Source organism: Elaeis guineensis, chromosome 5, assembly GCF_000442705.2.
Source record: "Elaeis guineensis isolate ETL-2024a chromosome 5, EG11, whole genome shotgun sequence".
Taxonomy (NCBI): Eukaryota; Viridiplantae; Streptophyta; class Magnoliopsida; order Arecales; family Arecaceae; genus Elaeis; species Elaeis guineensis.
In genome coordinates this window covers 119,594,914-119,611,521 of record NC_025997.2, presented here as the reverse complement: position 1 = coordinate 119,611,521, position 16,608 = coordinate 119,594,914, and the positions used below count along the sequence as shown (strand labels likewise).

General features: G+C 33.4%; 1 protein-coding gene across 4 annotated transcripts; it reads left to right on the top strand.

The window, feature by feature from the left end:
- Window positions 1-6,129: 6,129 nt before the first annotated feature.
- Window positions 6,130-16,515, top strand: LOC105045507 (CBL-interacting protein kinase 32). Of its 4 annotated transcripts, none has more exons than XM_010923814.3 (15): window positions 6,130-6,368; window positions 8,312-8,565; window positions 9,564-9,626; window positions 11,227-11,298; window positions 11,507-11,614; window positions 11,721-11,801; window positions 12,893-12,946; window positions 13,041-13,166; window positions 13,253-13,342; window positions 13,731-13,853; window positions 13,977-14,087; window positions 14,389-14,502; window positions 14,652-14,708; window positions 14,794-14,868; window positions 16,125-16,515. In XM_010923814.3, exons 2-15 carry the CDS (start codon window positions 8,395-8,397, stop codon window positions 16,203-16,205), a joined length of 1,326 nt encoding a protein of 441 aa, XP_010922116.1. In that variant the 5' UTR covers window positions 6,130-6,368; window positions 8,312-8,394; the 3' UTR covers window positions 16,206-16,515. The 4 variants fall into 4 exon arrangements, with proteins under 4 accessions (XP_010922116.1, XP_010922115.2, XP_010922118.1 ...); XM_010923813.3 differs by having other exon boundaries at window positions 6,203-6,368; window positions 8,307-8,565; XM_010923816.4 differs by lacking the exon at window positions 6,130-6,368 and adding an exon at window positions 6,495-6,587.
- The last annotated feature ends 93 nt before the right edge of the window (window positions 16,516-16,608 follow it).

Here is a 16,608-nt window from a genome sequence, read left to right as displayed (position 1 = left end):
TATTATTAAAGATGTCAATTATTTCAGAATTTATTACTAGAAATTATTAGTGCTACTATCTAAGGAATATCCTACAAAAATTTCATCTACAATTTTAGGATCAATTTTTATTTTCTTGGGTTCAGGTATACCTATCTTAGCTAAGCACCTCCATACTTTTAGATAATCTAATCTAGAAGTTCTATTCTTCCAAAGTTCAAAAAAAATCTTATTTCTATCGTTAAAAGGTATTCTATTTAGAATATAATAGGCTGCTAATAAGGCTTCCCCTCATAAGTTTTCGATGCATCTGAACTGATTAATATTGAATTAACCATATCTATTATGGTATGATTTTTTTGTTTCACTATACTATTTGACTAAGGGGAGTAAGGAGGAGTCATCTCATGAATGATCCCATGTTCTTGATAAAATAGGATCATTTCATTTGAGGTATACTTTCCACCTTGATCTGACCTAAGTTTTTTAAGGATTTTCTCAGTCTGAATTTCAGCTTCAGTCTTAAAAATTTTAAATCTATGTAGAACTTTATTTTTAGATCTGATTAGATAGGTATAATAATATTGAAAGAAATCATCAATGAATGTTACAAGGTAATGATTTTCTCTGTAAGTAGGATTTTTGGTAGAGTTACCGACATCACCATGAATTAAATCAAGAAGGTTAAAACTTCTATAGACAGATTTCAAAGATTTTCTAGAACTTTTAGCTTGAACACAGATTTCATGTTTGATCTTTTTATTCAAATGGATTCTAGGGATCAAATTTAAGTTGGTCATATATTGGATCCGATCAAAATTAATATGACCAAGCTTACCATATCAAAGATTAGAAGATTCAAGATTTAAAATAAAGGAATGATCTTTATTAAAATCTTTAGAAATTACACTTAACTTGAATAGGCTTTCAGATACAAAGCCTTTTTCAATAAACTTATTATTACGAGTGATTATAAGCTTATTAGATTCTAATACAATTTTATAGCCTCTAAATATAAGAAAAGATCCATTGATTAGGTTCCTCCTAACATTGGAGCCGTACAATACTTCATGAAGGATTAAGATTTTTTCAGATGTCATATTCAGATCCACACAATCTCTTCCTAAGACTTATGCTGCAGAATTATTTTCAAGCATTACAGCCCCTCCACTTGATTTCTGAAAGGTGGAGAACTAGGAGCAATCAAAACAAATATGTATATTAGCTCCTGAACCAAGCTACCAATCAAAAGAAGAATGGACAAGATATACCAAAGAATTTTGACTTTCTAACCTGAAGGAAGGTTCGGCACTATCTTCAATCATGTTCACTTGAGGTTTTGATGCTTTTTTTTCCATAGTTTAGTCTTTTTATGGTAGCAGTCCTTCACCATATGATTTATCCGTCCACACATGAAGCAAAAGATCTCTTTCTTATTTGGCTTCTAATTAGGACGGTTATGGCTTCTAGGAGGTTTGGAGGAAGAAACAAAGTTTGAAGGATTTAGAGTTTTTTTTTTTGAAGAATTTTTTTTGAAATGATTTTGATTTAATTCAGCCAAATTAATCTTGGATCCAAAATCAGATTTGGGTTTATTCTTAAGTTGATGCTTTTCTTCAATCCTAATAGAGTCTATGATGTCTGAAAGGGTTAATTCATCTTGTTTATGACTTAATTCATGAGAAAAGTTTGATCAAGAAGGAGGGAGCGAATTAATCAAGGATTGAACTTTATAACTTTTAGAAAATTTTCAGTCAGTTAATTCAGTCTTTATAAGAAGATCTTGAAACTCATGAATTTGGACACTAATAGATTTGGAATCTATTATTGTATATTTATGAAACTTAGATACGACGAACTGATCAAAATTGGCATCATCTATTTCATATTCTACTTCAAGAGCATCCCAAAGCTTTTTAGCTGATTTGATGAAAATGTACACATCATATAAATTATCAAATAGAGCATTAAGGATCCTATGGCGGCAAAGAAAATCAATTTCTTTAGGAGTTTTTGAAAGAGAGCCAGAAGATTCAGAATCTTGAGGACTAGAAGAAGTTGATCTAGAGAAATATCTAAGATCTGATAATTTTAAGATAGAGATCAATCCTAAAATATTGAGCCAATATTTTACTTGACTTTGCCATCTTTTAAAGAATGATCTACTAAATTTTTCAGATTTAATTGCTCTATAATCATCAAATGAAGCCATTTATGATGTTCTGGTTGTTTAATTGATTCTACAAATAAAGTTTCAAGTGGTTTAGTCTTATATGTTTGGGTACTGACTTATAATAATACAATTCTAGATTTTAAAATAAATACAATAAAAAATAGTAATAAGAACAAAATTGAATAATTATGCTACGAATATGATAAATAAAATAATTATATTATTCTACATTTTTTCAAGATAGTACTAATATTAATTTTTAAAAAATAATTGTTAACTTGTACAACTTTCAGAGAAATAGAAATTTTTTAAATGCAGAAAAAATCTATGCAGATTTTAAATATACAAAAAAATTCTGTACAAATTTTAAAATTACAAAAAAAATTTCTACATAGAATTTAAAGCCTACATAAATTAATTTAAATAGAAATTAATGTTGCAAAAATTTTTTTATGGATTTTAATATAGTAGCAAAATTTTTATCTTATTTTTTTAATGAACAAAAAAATTTAGAAGAAATTTTTTAAATCTATAGAAATCTGTGAAAAATTTCTCTAGTATTTTAAAGTTACAGAAAAATTCTGCAAAGAATTTAGAACTACAAAAATTTATGTATGCTTTTTTTTAAAATAATTATAGAAAATAGTAAATAAGTTTGTTAATAAATTGGAAAACTTAAGAAGAACAATCTTTAAATGATGAATAGTAAAACTTTTGGTATTATACAATCAATTTAAAGTTAATTCCAAGCAACGAATAATAATTTCTAGTTTTATCAAATTCGCATTCTTAGACTGTTGGAATAAATCAAGAAAAAATATCTAAAAATTGCTATTGTTATTCATATGATTTTTAGATGAAAAATAGAATACTAAAAAAAATAAAAAATTAAAAAGATCTTGTCTGAATCGAGATATGTGAAACACTATCTTAAAAACATGATTCATCCCCTACGTGCAGGTCTTCGATGATCTCATTCCTAAAATACAATGATCCACTTCAGTCCGATCCTTCTCTCATGAGCATAATCATTGGGGAGGTTGACCCAAGTAATTTCTTTCAGATGTCCAAAAAAGAAGTAGAAGAAAGGAAAAGATAGTCTCTGCCTCAGAAAAAATAGAGAAAAATAGTAACACAAAAAGAGATCAAGAATTTTTTATTATCTTTCAAACAGTCAGATCTAGAACCTATTTATAGATTTTATCCGGATTGCTGAAGAGGTGCCATGGTTCGAAAGAGATATGATGTTTAAAAAACATCATATTTCTTCGAAAACCAACATTCTCTTTCGAAGAGTCATATCTTTTTGGAAAGAACCATTAAGTTTAAAAATAGAGTTTTAAAAATTTTAAATAACTAAAATATAGGAGATAAAAAAATTAAAATCTTATTTATTTATTTATTTATTTATTTTTTAAAATAAATTCTAACATATTGTAGGTTAGCAACTCAGATTTAGAGACAAGCCTTTGGTTTTGATGCAGCGATTGTTCCAACTTTCTTTCATGATACCTTTCTTCAAATTATCGGTAGGAGATCAGTTTAAAATTAATCAGAGTAGAGAGGCTATGTTGATGGTTTGCATTATTTATGATATGTGATTGGCAAGAAATGATCGTGTTTTCTAGATTTCCAAGTCGATCCTCGTGAAAGCAGCCGGCCTTCATAATCAGAAAAAACCGTGACTCTTCTTTTGTAGATTCTGCGATCCTAGAGGTATTCCATTTCACTTAAAAGCAACTACCTTCTATTTTCTTTAAGATTAATTTTGATGTTAGTATTTTAAATGGAGGTGATTTCGATGGCACAAATTTTATTTTTAGAAGTGTGAGTGATGGGTTAGTAATTGCAGGAGGTGTTAGATTGTTTGAACTACACTTCCTATGATACAATTTCGTGTTATATGAGAAGGTATGCCATATGTAATTAAAATTTTAAAGACTTCTCATATCATCCTACAGGGGGACTAATTATAATATGGGGACTCCAATATAACTATTAGATAGGTCTAGTTCAACAATCTTGGATACCCATTCTTGGAGATAGGATTGTTGAAGAATGAAAGCAACTTTTCAATCTTCTGAAGTAAAATACGTCTGCTATGGTTGGATGACGACACATATTGCTAACCATACGGCATTTACTTTATAGATGATTGTGATATATATTCTTTTTGAATAGTTAGATATTTTATTTTATTTACTTTAGATTGGTTTAATAAATTTGATTTACCTAAAAAAGCAATCACCTGCAGCATAATATATTTGCTTAAACTTATCCAGATTTTTTTCATTAAAAATGATGTTAGAAAAACATAGATCATGATGCATACTATATATACTAAAAGAAAATCAAAATTTAATATTTGAAGCGATTTGTGAGCTGCCGGGTTGCACATGCTTCACTGGTTTCTTATAATAATAATTATCCTAATGAAAAACAAACCTATCCGATTCCAACAATTTTGAAATAAATTGGTTGTCTAATTTGCAAGCTAAGGATATGTTCAATATCTTGTTGCGTGCTACAGCTTTCATCACCCATGCCAATCTAAGTATATTTGTTGATAGAACAAACGCCCGCAACTTGACCTTCGAGAGTAGCGAAGCTGATCAAGATTGATCAAAAGCTACAACTAATAGAGAGGTTTGGTGGGAGACAAAAAGTTTATCAAGGATAATACACAAGAAAGAATTATATATTATACGGTGGAGGGCTCTACCATGTTCGCTTATTTAATATTTTACAGGTAGGTAAGATGAGAAACGTGCTCTACGATGTGCTGCCATAACAAGTAGCCGTCATTTCTTATCGTCAAAACTTGTTAAGCTTTGATCACTAATTATTAGTCAAAGAATTATTATTTTTTTTTTATAGAAAAATTCATGAAAATGCCATTTTCTTCCATTCCGAGCTTTTTTTTTTAATAATTTCAATGATGTACTGCCATACATCAGTGGATGGGTTTGCCTCTCCGCCTCATGCACGAGGATATCGTTCATTTTATTACTTATCGGTATGATGACCATCCATGGCATGTTTTCCTTGTCTCTTCTTTAAATTTCGCTGATAAAAAGTTTTGATCATTTTGTTTCAAGGTCTCTCATTTTAAACTTATCTCAAGTTCTTAATATCTTTTGAGCCATAAATTTTTAGGCAGACTTAGCCTACCATAGATATTGTCAAAATACTATTTTAATGACAGTGTTTTTTCTTTTAGTTTTGGTAAGGATAACACGACGGACATGATTAGTTCAATCATCGAATGTGATGGCTTCGTCATGATCGGCTTTGTCTCTTTTGGGACACATATATATCTAAAGGATTTTCCTCTTTGAGAATAGTTGATCACATCACCTCTTCCTAGCTCTAGTACAAAATCTGCTCTAAGCCTAACGATGTCATCAACTATTCAATCCAAGTTAAAGTTTGTAAATTTCGGAAATCTTGATCCACCGCCTTCCCGAGCCTCTTTGAGGTTCAGATTTGATTAAGAGAAGGTGCGACAAAAATTTGCAGTCCACCAAATTTCATTTCTCTCTCCAATATCCAAATAAATTTCCCTAGCCTCCTAATAGATTCAGAGAAGACCGAGGACATCAAAAAAAAAAAAAAAATGGTAAGATGTAATATTGTAAATTTGTAATGACCAAGTTACTGTGAGTTCTTTTCAAGAATCTCCTGTGAAAGAGCTTAGAAACTTATTTCGAGGGTGAGTTGCTCTACAAACCAAATCTAAGTAAAAATCTATGTAAAAATTAGAAAGAAGATAAGGAGAGGAGAGTGGGTAGGCATTTTGTCACTATCCAAGCAGAGGCAGAGGTGGAGCTTTGGGGGCTGTGGGGCCTCGAGGAACAGCTGCATGGAGTTGGATCACCAAAGCCTTCTCTTCTTCCCCTCTGCCTCTATAACTACTTGTGGCCACCGCACGATCTTTGCCTCACATGTAGTCCCTGTCCTCATCATTTTTACAGTCCCATGTTCTGCTTCTTTTCCTTCTCTTAGCTTTACTGTCTTGGTATTCATCAAAAAAAAAAAAAAAAAGAAGTTTTAGTGTTTTGGTCCCCTCCAGCTCCCAAGAGCCAAAAGTTGGAAGAAAACATCAGTCGGTTGTGTTGTCCTGGAGCCACCAAATTGTAAATTTCCCTCTGTTTTTCTTCTTTTCAAGTGAATTCCGAGCAGTTTGTGATCACTTCTTCTGGTTTGGTTTCCAAGGGTGGGTTCTTGATCTCTCTCTCTCTCTCTCTGCCTCCTTTATTCATATATTGGATATTGGTTTACTTGATTCTTTTTTCTGAAACATAACTTGATTTTTTTCTTGTTTATGAGCATTGGATTATGTTGCTAGAGGGATTTTCAAGTGGGACTTGAATATTTGGAAATTTGTACATCAAGAAAGGGAAATAGTGTTTTGGGTGTCAATTATGGCTGCAAGGTTTGAAATTTTTCTGTTTCTTCTGTGTTACAAGATTTGATTACTTAACTGCTATTTTTATGGTCCTTTCGTGCTAAAGAGACCATTAGTCTATCCTTTTGTGCTTGTTGTAATGTAAACCACAACCTTCTCCTTAGATTTAAATAGTTTTGTCTGGATTGAGTTGGTTTTTTCCCCCTTTTTTATTGGCTTTTTCTTTGAATTTGATTACTGTGATTGAGAATCTGACCCTCTATCGTCATCGACTTCTGCTATTATAATATATAGATGGATGGAGTTATTCTGTTTTTTCTATTTTTTATTTTTTATAATCACAAGTTGTTCTCTTTGACTTTGGAAGCTTCTAGGAGCTTGCAGCAAGTTGCAGTTGGTGTATTGCAAGTTGTAGGCTTCTCTCTTTAATTTGGCTGTTTAGTATGTGTCTGAAACTTTGAATCCTTCTATGTAATGGTCTTCCTCCTGCTTCTTCTTCTTCTTCTTTTATTTATTTAATTTGGTTACTGCCAGTGGATTTTCTATTCCTTGCTTTTAGCTTAATTTAGATGTCATATCATGCCTCTTTTAAAAGGATTATGGTTTGTGATTAACTCAAAGTCCTGGTTTTTCTTTATATATAGTTTACTTTGGAGGTAGTTTCTATGATGAGGTGATTGGTGGATTTGGAAATGCAAGGTTCTCACTGCTTTCTTGAATTATGTTTTGATCCTCTATCTCGGAATACTTTATTCAAGTATTTGGTCCCTTTTTTTTTTCTTTTCTTTTTTGATAGTTCAGGTCCATGGTCTTTGTCATCTAGGAACATTCTATAGGTCTAGTTACTTAGATTTTCCTTTGTTTGTTTGGTGATATGAATGCTTAAAAATTCTTATATGGAGGTTTTTGATCTTTATATTTGTGTGTCTGAGATCATGAGCTTCTTTTTAAGGTCTCGGGTGCCAGTTACAAGCTTAGTTCTCTGCATGTGCTGTGTTGATTTCTCTTCTTATTTTTTGTGTTTGCAATGTGGTTTGTAATTCAATTTTGTTGTCAATGTTATGTTGTTTAAGACATGAATTTTTTCTTTTAAAGAAAAAAATATATTGTAATGTGTTGGACTTCATTTGCTTCAAGAATTTAAACCCCAATGATGTTGCTTACTGGCATCTAAAATTCTCATTTTATCAAAATGATAATGGAAAACCTTTTGAGTTCCCAAAAAAAATCTGTAACGGGTTCCTGGATATAAAATAAAATCAGTATATGTAAGTTTAACATTTTGTATAGCCATATTTCAGTTTAATTAGCAGTTTATTTGCATGGTTGTTTGTGCATGCATCTAGGAAATTTTAGATGTTTCTCATACTACCTGCACTTGCCATTTGTTCATTATCATAATAAAGGTGTTTCCTTGATCCAGATCACACAGGCCTTAATTTAATAAATTTAATTTTGTTGAGTTGTCATGTCCACAGGCATTTCCTTTTCTTCGCCCCGTCTTTAGTTGGCATTTCACTTCTGCATGGAAATTTTTCCTCATATATTTGCATCTCTGGTGCAAGATGACTCCTTTGATCTTTGTTACACGTTTAATTCATAATCATTGACTTGATCTAGTTATGCTAGCCTAAGATTGGATTTCAAGGAAAAAAAAAAAACTCTTCGGACTTGATCTGGAATTTCCCTTGTAAATATCATATCTTTTCATATTCTTGTGGCCTGAGTGTGGCTCTTGCTTAAAAGATCAGGTATCCGATTAAACTTGAAAAGACAAATTTCGAGATCACTTACTGATTTCACTGGAGAACACATCAGAGATACAAGACAGAAAATGAGTGCAGGCAAAGTGAAGCGTCGTGTGGGGAAGTATGAACTTGGGCGGACAATTGGGGAAGGGACATTTGCAAAGGTTAGGTTTGCAAGGAACTCCGAAACAGGGGAACCTGCTGCCATCAAGATTCTTGATAAGGAAAAGGTTCTCAAGCACAAATTGGTTGAGCAGGTGATTCTTGCAACATGGTTGGCACTGCATTTAAGCTTTGTGTCTATGTTGTTTTTGCCTAGTTTCTTACATGCATATGTTGAGTGCATTCTATGTCAATTTAGTTAATCCTAATAGAGAATTTCTTATGTGTTGAGGGACACTAAATGCTATTAAGTTGCCTAGATGGCACATGTTGATTATAAACTTGCATGATGTAGTGAATCTAGATGTTCCTGCTATAAGTACACTCAATTACTCTTCCTCACTCACATGCACACGCCACTCCCCTGCAATGTAAAATAAGAATAAGAAAATGAGATATAGAAAAGAAAAGAACATGTTAGCTTAATGCTGTAAATAATGGATGTTTAAGTTTATGGGAAAATTAGGTTTGCACTTGATGTAGCATTATTACAAGAGTAGATATTTAATGCTTATGATGTGCCGCAATATTGTTACTTTGTCTATCAATGGAATATTTTTGACTTGATAACCAATATTTTCCTTAAATTGAATCATCCAAGTCCAACAGTCATCTTTCTTTCTATCCACTCATTATATTCTCCTTAAGCTTTTCTCTTGCTTTCTCCTATTTTTTGAAATATTTTTGCATGCTAATGTTTATAAGAACATATGTGATGGAATAATATCCTTAGTTGTTACAAGCAATGTTTGCCATACCGCCCCATATCGCCTGATATGGAATATACCATACTGTACCGGTGCCGTACCAATGCTGTAAAAGATGGTACTAGTACAGGGTCGGTACCGAGACAACGAAACTTGGATACAAGTTTTCATGTTAACAATGACTTCAAAAGAGTCCTGGTGTAATGTTACCTAAAGCAAATAGTAATTTCTTCATGGCTTGTTATAATCTCTTTTGTCTTATGTGACTGTCTTGCCTTATATTTAGAAATATTATTTTAATGGTTATTTGATTTGAAAACATGTATTTCTTTTCTTATTTCTCAAGCCTTCTCATTACTAAGGGATAATTTTTTAAATACTTGCAGATTAAACGAGAAATTGCCACCATGAAGTTAATAAAGCATCCTAATGTTGTTCGGATATATGAGGTAATCTTCAAAATCTTTGGTATCCATGGTGGTCTTTTGGTGCCTAATGATCCAATTAGGAGAAGGAAGAAACTTCTTCAACCCGCTCAATTCTAATCTTTAAAAAATATAGAAAATAAAAAAAATTGATGAAGGTAGGGTTTAGTTCTCCTTTTCTTTCGTTAATTAATCATAAAGCTTAGTTGCAAAGCCTCTATTATGCTTATGAAATCTGTCCTTGTACAATTTGAGTTGAATTCCTTTTCTAGTTAAAAGAGATTATAGTTTTCCCATAATAGACATGACTAATGGAAATTATCATGAAAAAAAAAGCTAAAATTCTGAAGGAGGCATATCTCGACTGTTACATTGATTTTGTTTTCAGCCACTTCATCTAATTCTTCTGGGAATGGAGACATGCACAGTCAAAATCTTTTGAAGTTTTTGCTATGATTGGCCTATTTCAAGGTCTAGATGATGGAATTTGGCCCTAAGTGCTTAATGCGCCACAATCTAATGGGATAGTGGCATGTCATATAGCTTGAAAAGTTATCCAATTTCAAAAAGAAAGAAAGAAAGAAAGAAAATTGGATTAGGGCTTTTGGAAGTTTGGCATGCATTTCAGCTTCTGCATGTAGTGGATCTTGCTCCTGGACTCCATCCGATTCTCTTCATAATGGTCAAAGTGGTCCACATCGAATGCAATGATCCTCTTGGATCACCTAAAGTTTGGCAGTCTCACATCATTGCATGAGTGAAGCAAATAGGTTATGATTAATGCAACAAAAGGGAGAAGGGAAAAAACTATTTAAGTGTATCAAGTGCGAGTCCTTCATGTGGATATGCCAGCATTCGATATTACATATAACAGAAGAAGTTTGAGTCATATGTGCATATGCATACACATTATTTCTAGAATGAGATAGGTCCAAGGGAGTGCGTTAATTAAAACGAAATGTCCTCATCAGCCCATTAAAAATCCACCACACTTCCTCAACAAACAATATACATTTCTAACAAATATGCATTTTTGTCATCATTATCGCTCCAATGGTTGTTGTCCAGCATGTCAAGCACCCCAGCTTTAAATTACACTAAACCTACTATATTGGAAGATGATTGACATAATATAGTGTACTAATTCTACTATTTCATGCTGAAAGGCAACAATTCCAAGTCAATGAGGCTCAGAATTCAGAACGGCAGCTTAAAGTTCTTCTTGACTGTATTAGCTGTTTATTTAAAGAATGAATATGGAAAGAGGATTACTGCTCCAGAAACAGTTCTTTCTCTGAAAAGGTCAATCTTATAGTAGGTTTAGAGCCATCTAGCCACTAGGAAGGTGGGTTATTTCCAGTCTGTGGTGATCCAGCATATTGCTTATTCAGATTTTATGCGTGCATCCATTCATGTAGATCTGATTTTGGTGCTATCGCCTATCATATATAAACTCTACATGGTAATGGAGGCCTTGTTAATCATGCATATTCTTTAGCTGATGACAAGTACAACCTAGAACTCTAAACTCAAAGAATATGGTAGAACTAAGACAGGTTTCTGTTCATATCTGTGTTCCATCTCTCTTTTTTGTTTTCATCAATAGTTTTATTTCTTTGTTCAGGTTATGGGAAGCAAAACAAAAATATTCCTCGTACTTGAATATATTACAGGGGGAGAGCTTTTTGACAAAATTGTAAGTGGGAAACTTTACTGCATACAATTTTTTTGTTTGATTGAAATGGGGTGAATTTGTTGATTCAGAAGTTGTAATATGTCCTAGCATGCTGACAGAAATGTAAACAAAGCCTTCATGCTTATGTAGAACTTTCTTACTGTGCATCGTGACATGTTTCCTGCTATTAGCTCCAGTGTTGATAATGCTTAAAATTTCAAATTTGAAGGTTAACCATGGGCGAATGAGGGAGGATGAAGCACGAAGGTATTTTCAACAACTAATTAATGCTGTGGATTATTGCCATAGCAGGGGGGTGTACCACCGTGACTTAAAGGTAAACTACTCGATTCTTAGATGCCTTAAACATCCTGCTTCTTTTAAGTTCATCAGACCTTTATGGTGAAAATTAAATCTTGATATCCTCCAACATGTTTGTGCAGCCAGAAAATTTACTACTTGATGCATGTGGGAACCTCAAAGTTTCTGATTTTGGATTGAGTGCATTATCACAACAAGTCAGGGTAATTATACACGCTCAAAGTTCTTGTTCTGGAATTGGTTCTTGATAGTAATACTTATTTATAGCTTCTTGATCAATGTTTCTATCAAGGTTTTAAATCCCGTAGGATGGGGCCGTCCTGATTTTTTTTATGAAATGGGATGCGCCGCCGTTCCATCCTATCCCGACACTTGGGATAGAGGATATCCCAAGACATCCCGATTGTGATGCTGGAACGCTAGCGGGACGGCCCTGTCCCGATACATGGGATGGTACTCTGTCCCGGTATCCCACGGGACGTCCTGCTGGGACTTGAATCTTTGGTTTCTATGAGTTTGTATTGCAATGAACAATTTCAAAAGCTTCCTGATTCAAGGTGAAAATATTGCATTTTTTTGACAAACCTAGCAAAACTTTTTTGTGCAGTATCTATTAATTTTTGTATGTAAGAAATTCAGCTTGGACCAACGAACAATTTCATTGGACCAAGGTTTAACATTTTTTATCTCTCTATCCAACATGAAGTACAAATGTCATTTGAAGACAACCATCCTGCATTTATTGAACAAAACTTTATATAATGGCAAAAGAAATTTCTGTTTCCTGCAAATAATGCTCCTTTCCACAAAGATTATCATGGACTATGTTTATATTTTTTTGAGGAATTACCATGGACAATGTTGTTATGGGTTTATTGTTTCTTAAAATAAAGGAACTCGAAACTGTTACTGACCCAACTAAAGCACCTACCATAAAGTCATGAATACAATTTCAACTGAGCAGAAGTCCTTAAGAGGTCCTAACATTTCCTTTATTTATGTTCCTGTACTTTTAGAATTATAATATAACTGATATCCGAGTACTTAATAAATCTATATTAAGTTTCAGGTTTACTAGTTGCAAGAGCTAGTAGCTAATTTTTGGTGGTCTTAAGCAGTAATAACAAAATTGTGGAATTCCTCACTCCATCATAAACAGGATGCTAGAACTCTGATTGATTTTTTTTTTTTTTTGCCTTTTACAAATTAGAAAGTCTGCATATCATTACCTTCTAATTAATCATTACTTCTCGGAACTTAATCAAGTTTCAACTGTAAATATTGTTTCCTTCAGGATGATGGCTTGCTTCACACTACTTGCGGAACTCCAAACTATGTTGCTCCAGAGGTTCAAATTGCAGTTTTATGATTATAACATGGGCAAATATATCTTCTTTTCTTTTTAAAATCATGTCAAGTACAATTTATTTCCATCTGTTTAGGTCCTCAATGACAGAGGCTATGATGGGGCAACTGCAGACTTATGGTCATGTGGAGTCATTCTTTTCGTATTGCTAGCAGGGTATTTGCCTTTTGAGGATTCTAATCTTATGACCTTGTATAAGAAAGTGAGCATTATTACTATATTTAGGATTTAGGGTTCCATATACTCTTACATTCTCATCCTTTTTTAAGAAATGCTTTTGACATGCAGATTTCGGCTGCTGAATTTACATGCCCATCTTGGCTTTCTTTTGGTGCCATGAGACTGTTGACAAGAATCCTCGATCCAAACCCCATGACAGTAAGTTACTTTTCTGAATGAAATTCAGAAAGTATTTATTTTAGATAACCTTTAATGGAGTAGGGGTATTTTGTGATTCAATTCATAAACTAGTGTAAGATGATATTTCTAATATATAATTGATAAGAATCACAATCAATATCAAATAATAGATAGAACAACGGGAGCTGGTTTGACTATTTTGAATTTGTTTCTTATTAAATATGATGTTGCATCTGAGATTGGCGCACAGAAAAATAAAAGAAGGCAAGAAAGAAGAAAAAAGGGCAGCTCATTTTAGTGATATACTGGGAGAGAATTGTCTTTGAAATGTCTAGGAGCAAAATTTGTTAGATGTACCTTTCTTTATTACATCTTGGTTGACCTTGACTTTTGTGTCTGATGGCAGCGAATAACTATCCCTGAAATATTGGAGGATGAATGGTTCAAGAAAGGCTATAAGCCACCAGTCTTTGAGGAGAAATATGATACGAATCTGGATGATGTGGATGCTGTTTTCAAGGACTCAGAAGTGAGTTGCAGATGAGCTTTAGTGGCAATTATAGTAAAAGATCTTTCTGCAGTTGGCAGAAGCATCTCTTGTGGTGATTATATTGCAAATGATATTTACTACATGTGATAACCTTTATTTCAGGAACACCATGTAACAGAGGAGAGGGAAGACCAGCCAACAGCTATGAATGCATTTGAGCTGATTTCAATGTCAAAGGGGCTAAATCTTGGAAATTTGTTTGACATAGAACAGGTTGAAGTACTGTATACTTTTTGTCTGTCATTTCTATGTTTAGGCAAGGGATAAAATAATGCAGTTCCATTTTTCTTGGAATTATCTGATGATGCAAAATATGATATTATTAGTTTCAAGTGATTTAACTTATGAACATTCTTATTTAACTTTGATCCACATGCAAAGTTTCCTCTAATATGCTTATATTGTATCTCTTTCCTATATGGAATGGTTCAGATTACTACTGTAAGTGGGATTAGTTTTGCTGGTCATCATGGTTATACTTTAGGATCCTAAATTATCCACTCACCTGTGACAGGAATTCAAGAGAGAAACCAGATTTACATCAAAATGTCCAGCCAATGAAATCGTCAGGAAGATCGAAGAAGCTGCAAAACCACTGGGCTTTGATGTTCACAAGAAAAATTACAAGGTCGGTCATGCAGAATTGTGGAGTTGAATTCTAGACCACTCTTATAAACATTTTAAATGGTCTGTGGCAACCTTCTTGGTTGAGGACCTAGAGGCAACATTATGGATTTATCTCTCATTTTTTCCATGAAATAACTCTTCTATTTTCAGATGAGGCTGCAAAACGTGAAAGCCGGAAGAAAGGGGAATCTCAATGTTGCTACCGAGGTATCATTGAATTCATATTTCATTTAATTGATGAGATCTGGTAAGTTGTTTTTTTCTGCTATGAGACTTGTATTATGAATTTCAGGTATTTCAAGTAGCTCCCTGTCTTCATATGGTTGAAGTACGGAAAGCTAAAGGAGACACTCTAGAATTCCACAAGGTACTTTCGTAAAATATGACCAACTAAGATGATTTATTGTAGTTGACTGGGTGAACAGGAGGATTATAGACATTTGTACTTCTACGAAAAATATCCAGTCATTTGATTGAATCTCCTAAGGAGCTGAAAGAACTGGATTGTTCCATCCTAGATCATCAGTTTGACAGCATGATTAGCATGCTTCTTGTATCAAGTTCACCCATGTTTGATTGATTTTACATGCTAAAAGTTCTAGAGAGCACTGATTTGCAAGATGTCAGTGCTGCTGTCTGGTTATGGATAGACACCTTTAAGCAGATCATGATTCATGCCATTCTCTTAAACTTAGTGACTGAGTTTTGATTTGTCGACCTTTAATATTTTTATTATCCCTTTTCTCGTGTTTATGTTTTCCCACAGTGTTACAACGTTGCTGCTTAGAAATACAGACTTTTGAGCTAGCTAATGTCTGAATAACACATGAACTGATGCTAATAATCTGGCGCCCGCTTTGTTGTTTGTCTTTTACTTGATAAATTCAAACACATATGAAGAGATTTGTTTATAACTTAAAATTAGTGATCTGCAAACCCTAACTTGACTTTTCTTTTCTTGAATTAGCCCATTCATTGCATGGCTGCCAAATTAGTGTAATGTTTGTTTCCAAGGGTCCAACGCTTTGAAATATATACAAGTAAATTATAAGTACATCTTGTATTAGAGGAACCATCATGTATGCTGCTGCATCAAACAATTGAAAGAAAATGCTTGATTTTAAACTATCAAATATTGATGGTTGGTTATGTGACCTGGATAACATTGTGATTTACTAAACATGAAGTGAACTCTTATATCATGCACTCTCTCTTGTTGGCACTTGCACTAACTGCCTAGCTTGAGAAAAGTGACGCAGCAGACATCATATGGCATTTGATGTAATATATAGCAAAGGATCGTAGGCTGCCATGCACGCTATGGTATTATCCCACAATCATCGGTCATGAGCTAAAGGCCTAGAAATAGGGATTGTTTGATAGTATTTTCAACCCGTTCCAATGTCCTGCACTCTAACCTGTGAGACTGCATATACTTTGGGGAGCCTTCGATCTCCACATATTCCCCGCCCACGTCCATTTGAGCTCCTAGTTTTCTGGTTGGAAGCAGTAAATACGAGTTGTAACATTTACTTGTCTTTAATATAAAATTACTTTCAGAAAATTCTTAAGCATAATTTTTTTAAGCAGTTCGGCTGATTGCAATTCCTTCCACATCTGCAGTTTTATAAGAATCTCTCCAACAGCCTCAAGGATGTTGTTTGGAAATCTGAAGAGGATATGCAAGAAAATGTTGCCGAATGAGGCAGCTCCAAGACACGACAGATCTCTTAGCGAAAGACATTGCCTTCTAGTCATCCTGGTTGTTTTATTTTATTTTATTTTTGGAGCAGGTTGTCAGCAGCTAGTCGTCATAATGGCTGATGTGTCCCTGCATAATTTTTTTTCCTGTTAAACACTTGGTCACTGTAAATCTTGGGGAAATCCTGTTTGATTGTTTTATTTCTTGTTTTTTTTTTTCTGTATTGTTGGTTGAGATCATAAAGTTGGCACCAGTTTGATATAATGTAGAGTACCGTTCGATCTTATATATGGAGAGATCTCTTTTCTGGAACTGGTGGTTTGTTGTTTCTCCAGCTCCTCTGTTTCATTGATTTCAAATAGGTTCATAAAATGAAGATTAATTTGGGATGTGAAATGTGATTAT

Coding starts and splice junctions, on each gene's coding strand:
- LOC105045507 (XM_010923811.4), top strand. Junction 13,167..13,252: donor TTATGACCTTGTATAAGAAA/GTGAGCATTATT, acceptor TTTGACATGCAG/ATTTCGGCTGCTGAATTTAC. Junction 13,343..13,730: donor TCGATCCAAACCCCATGACA/GTAAGTTACTTT, acceptor GTCTGATGGCAG/CGAATAACTATCCCTGAAAT.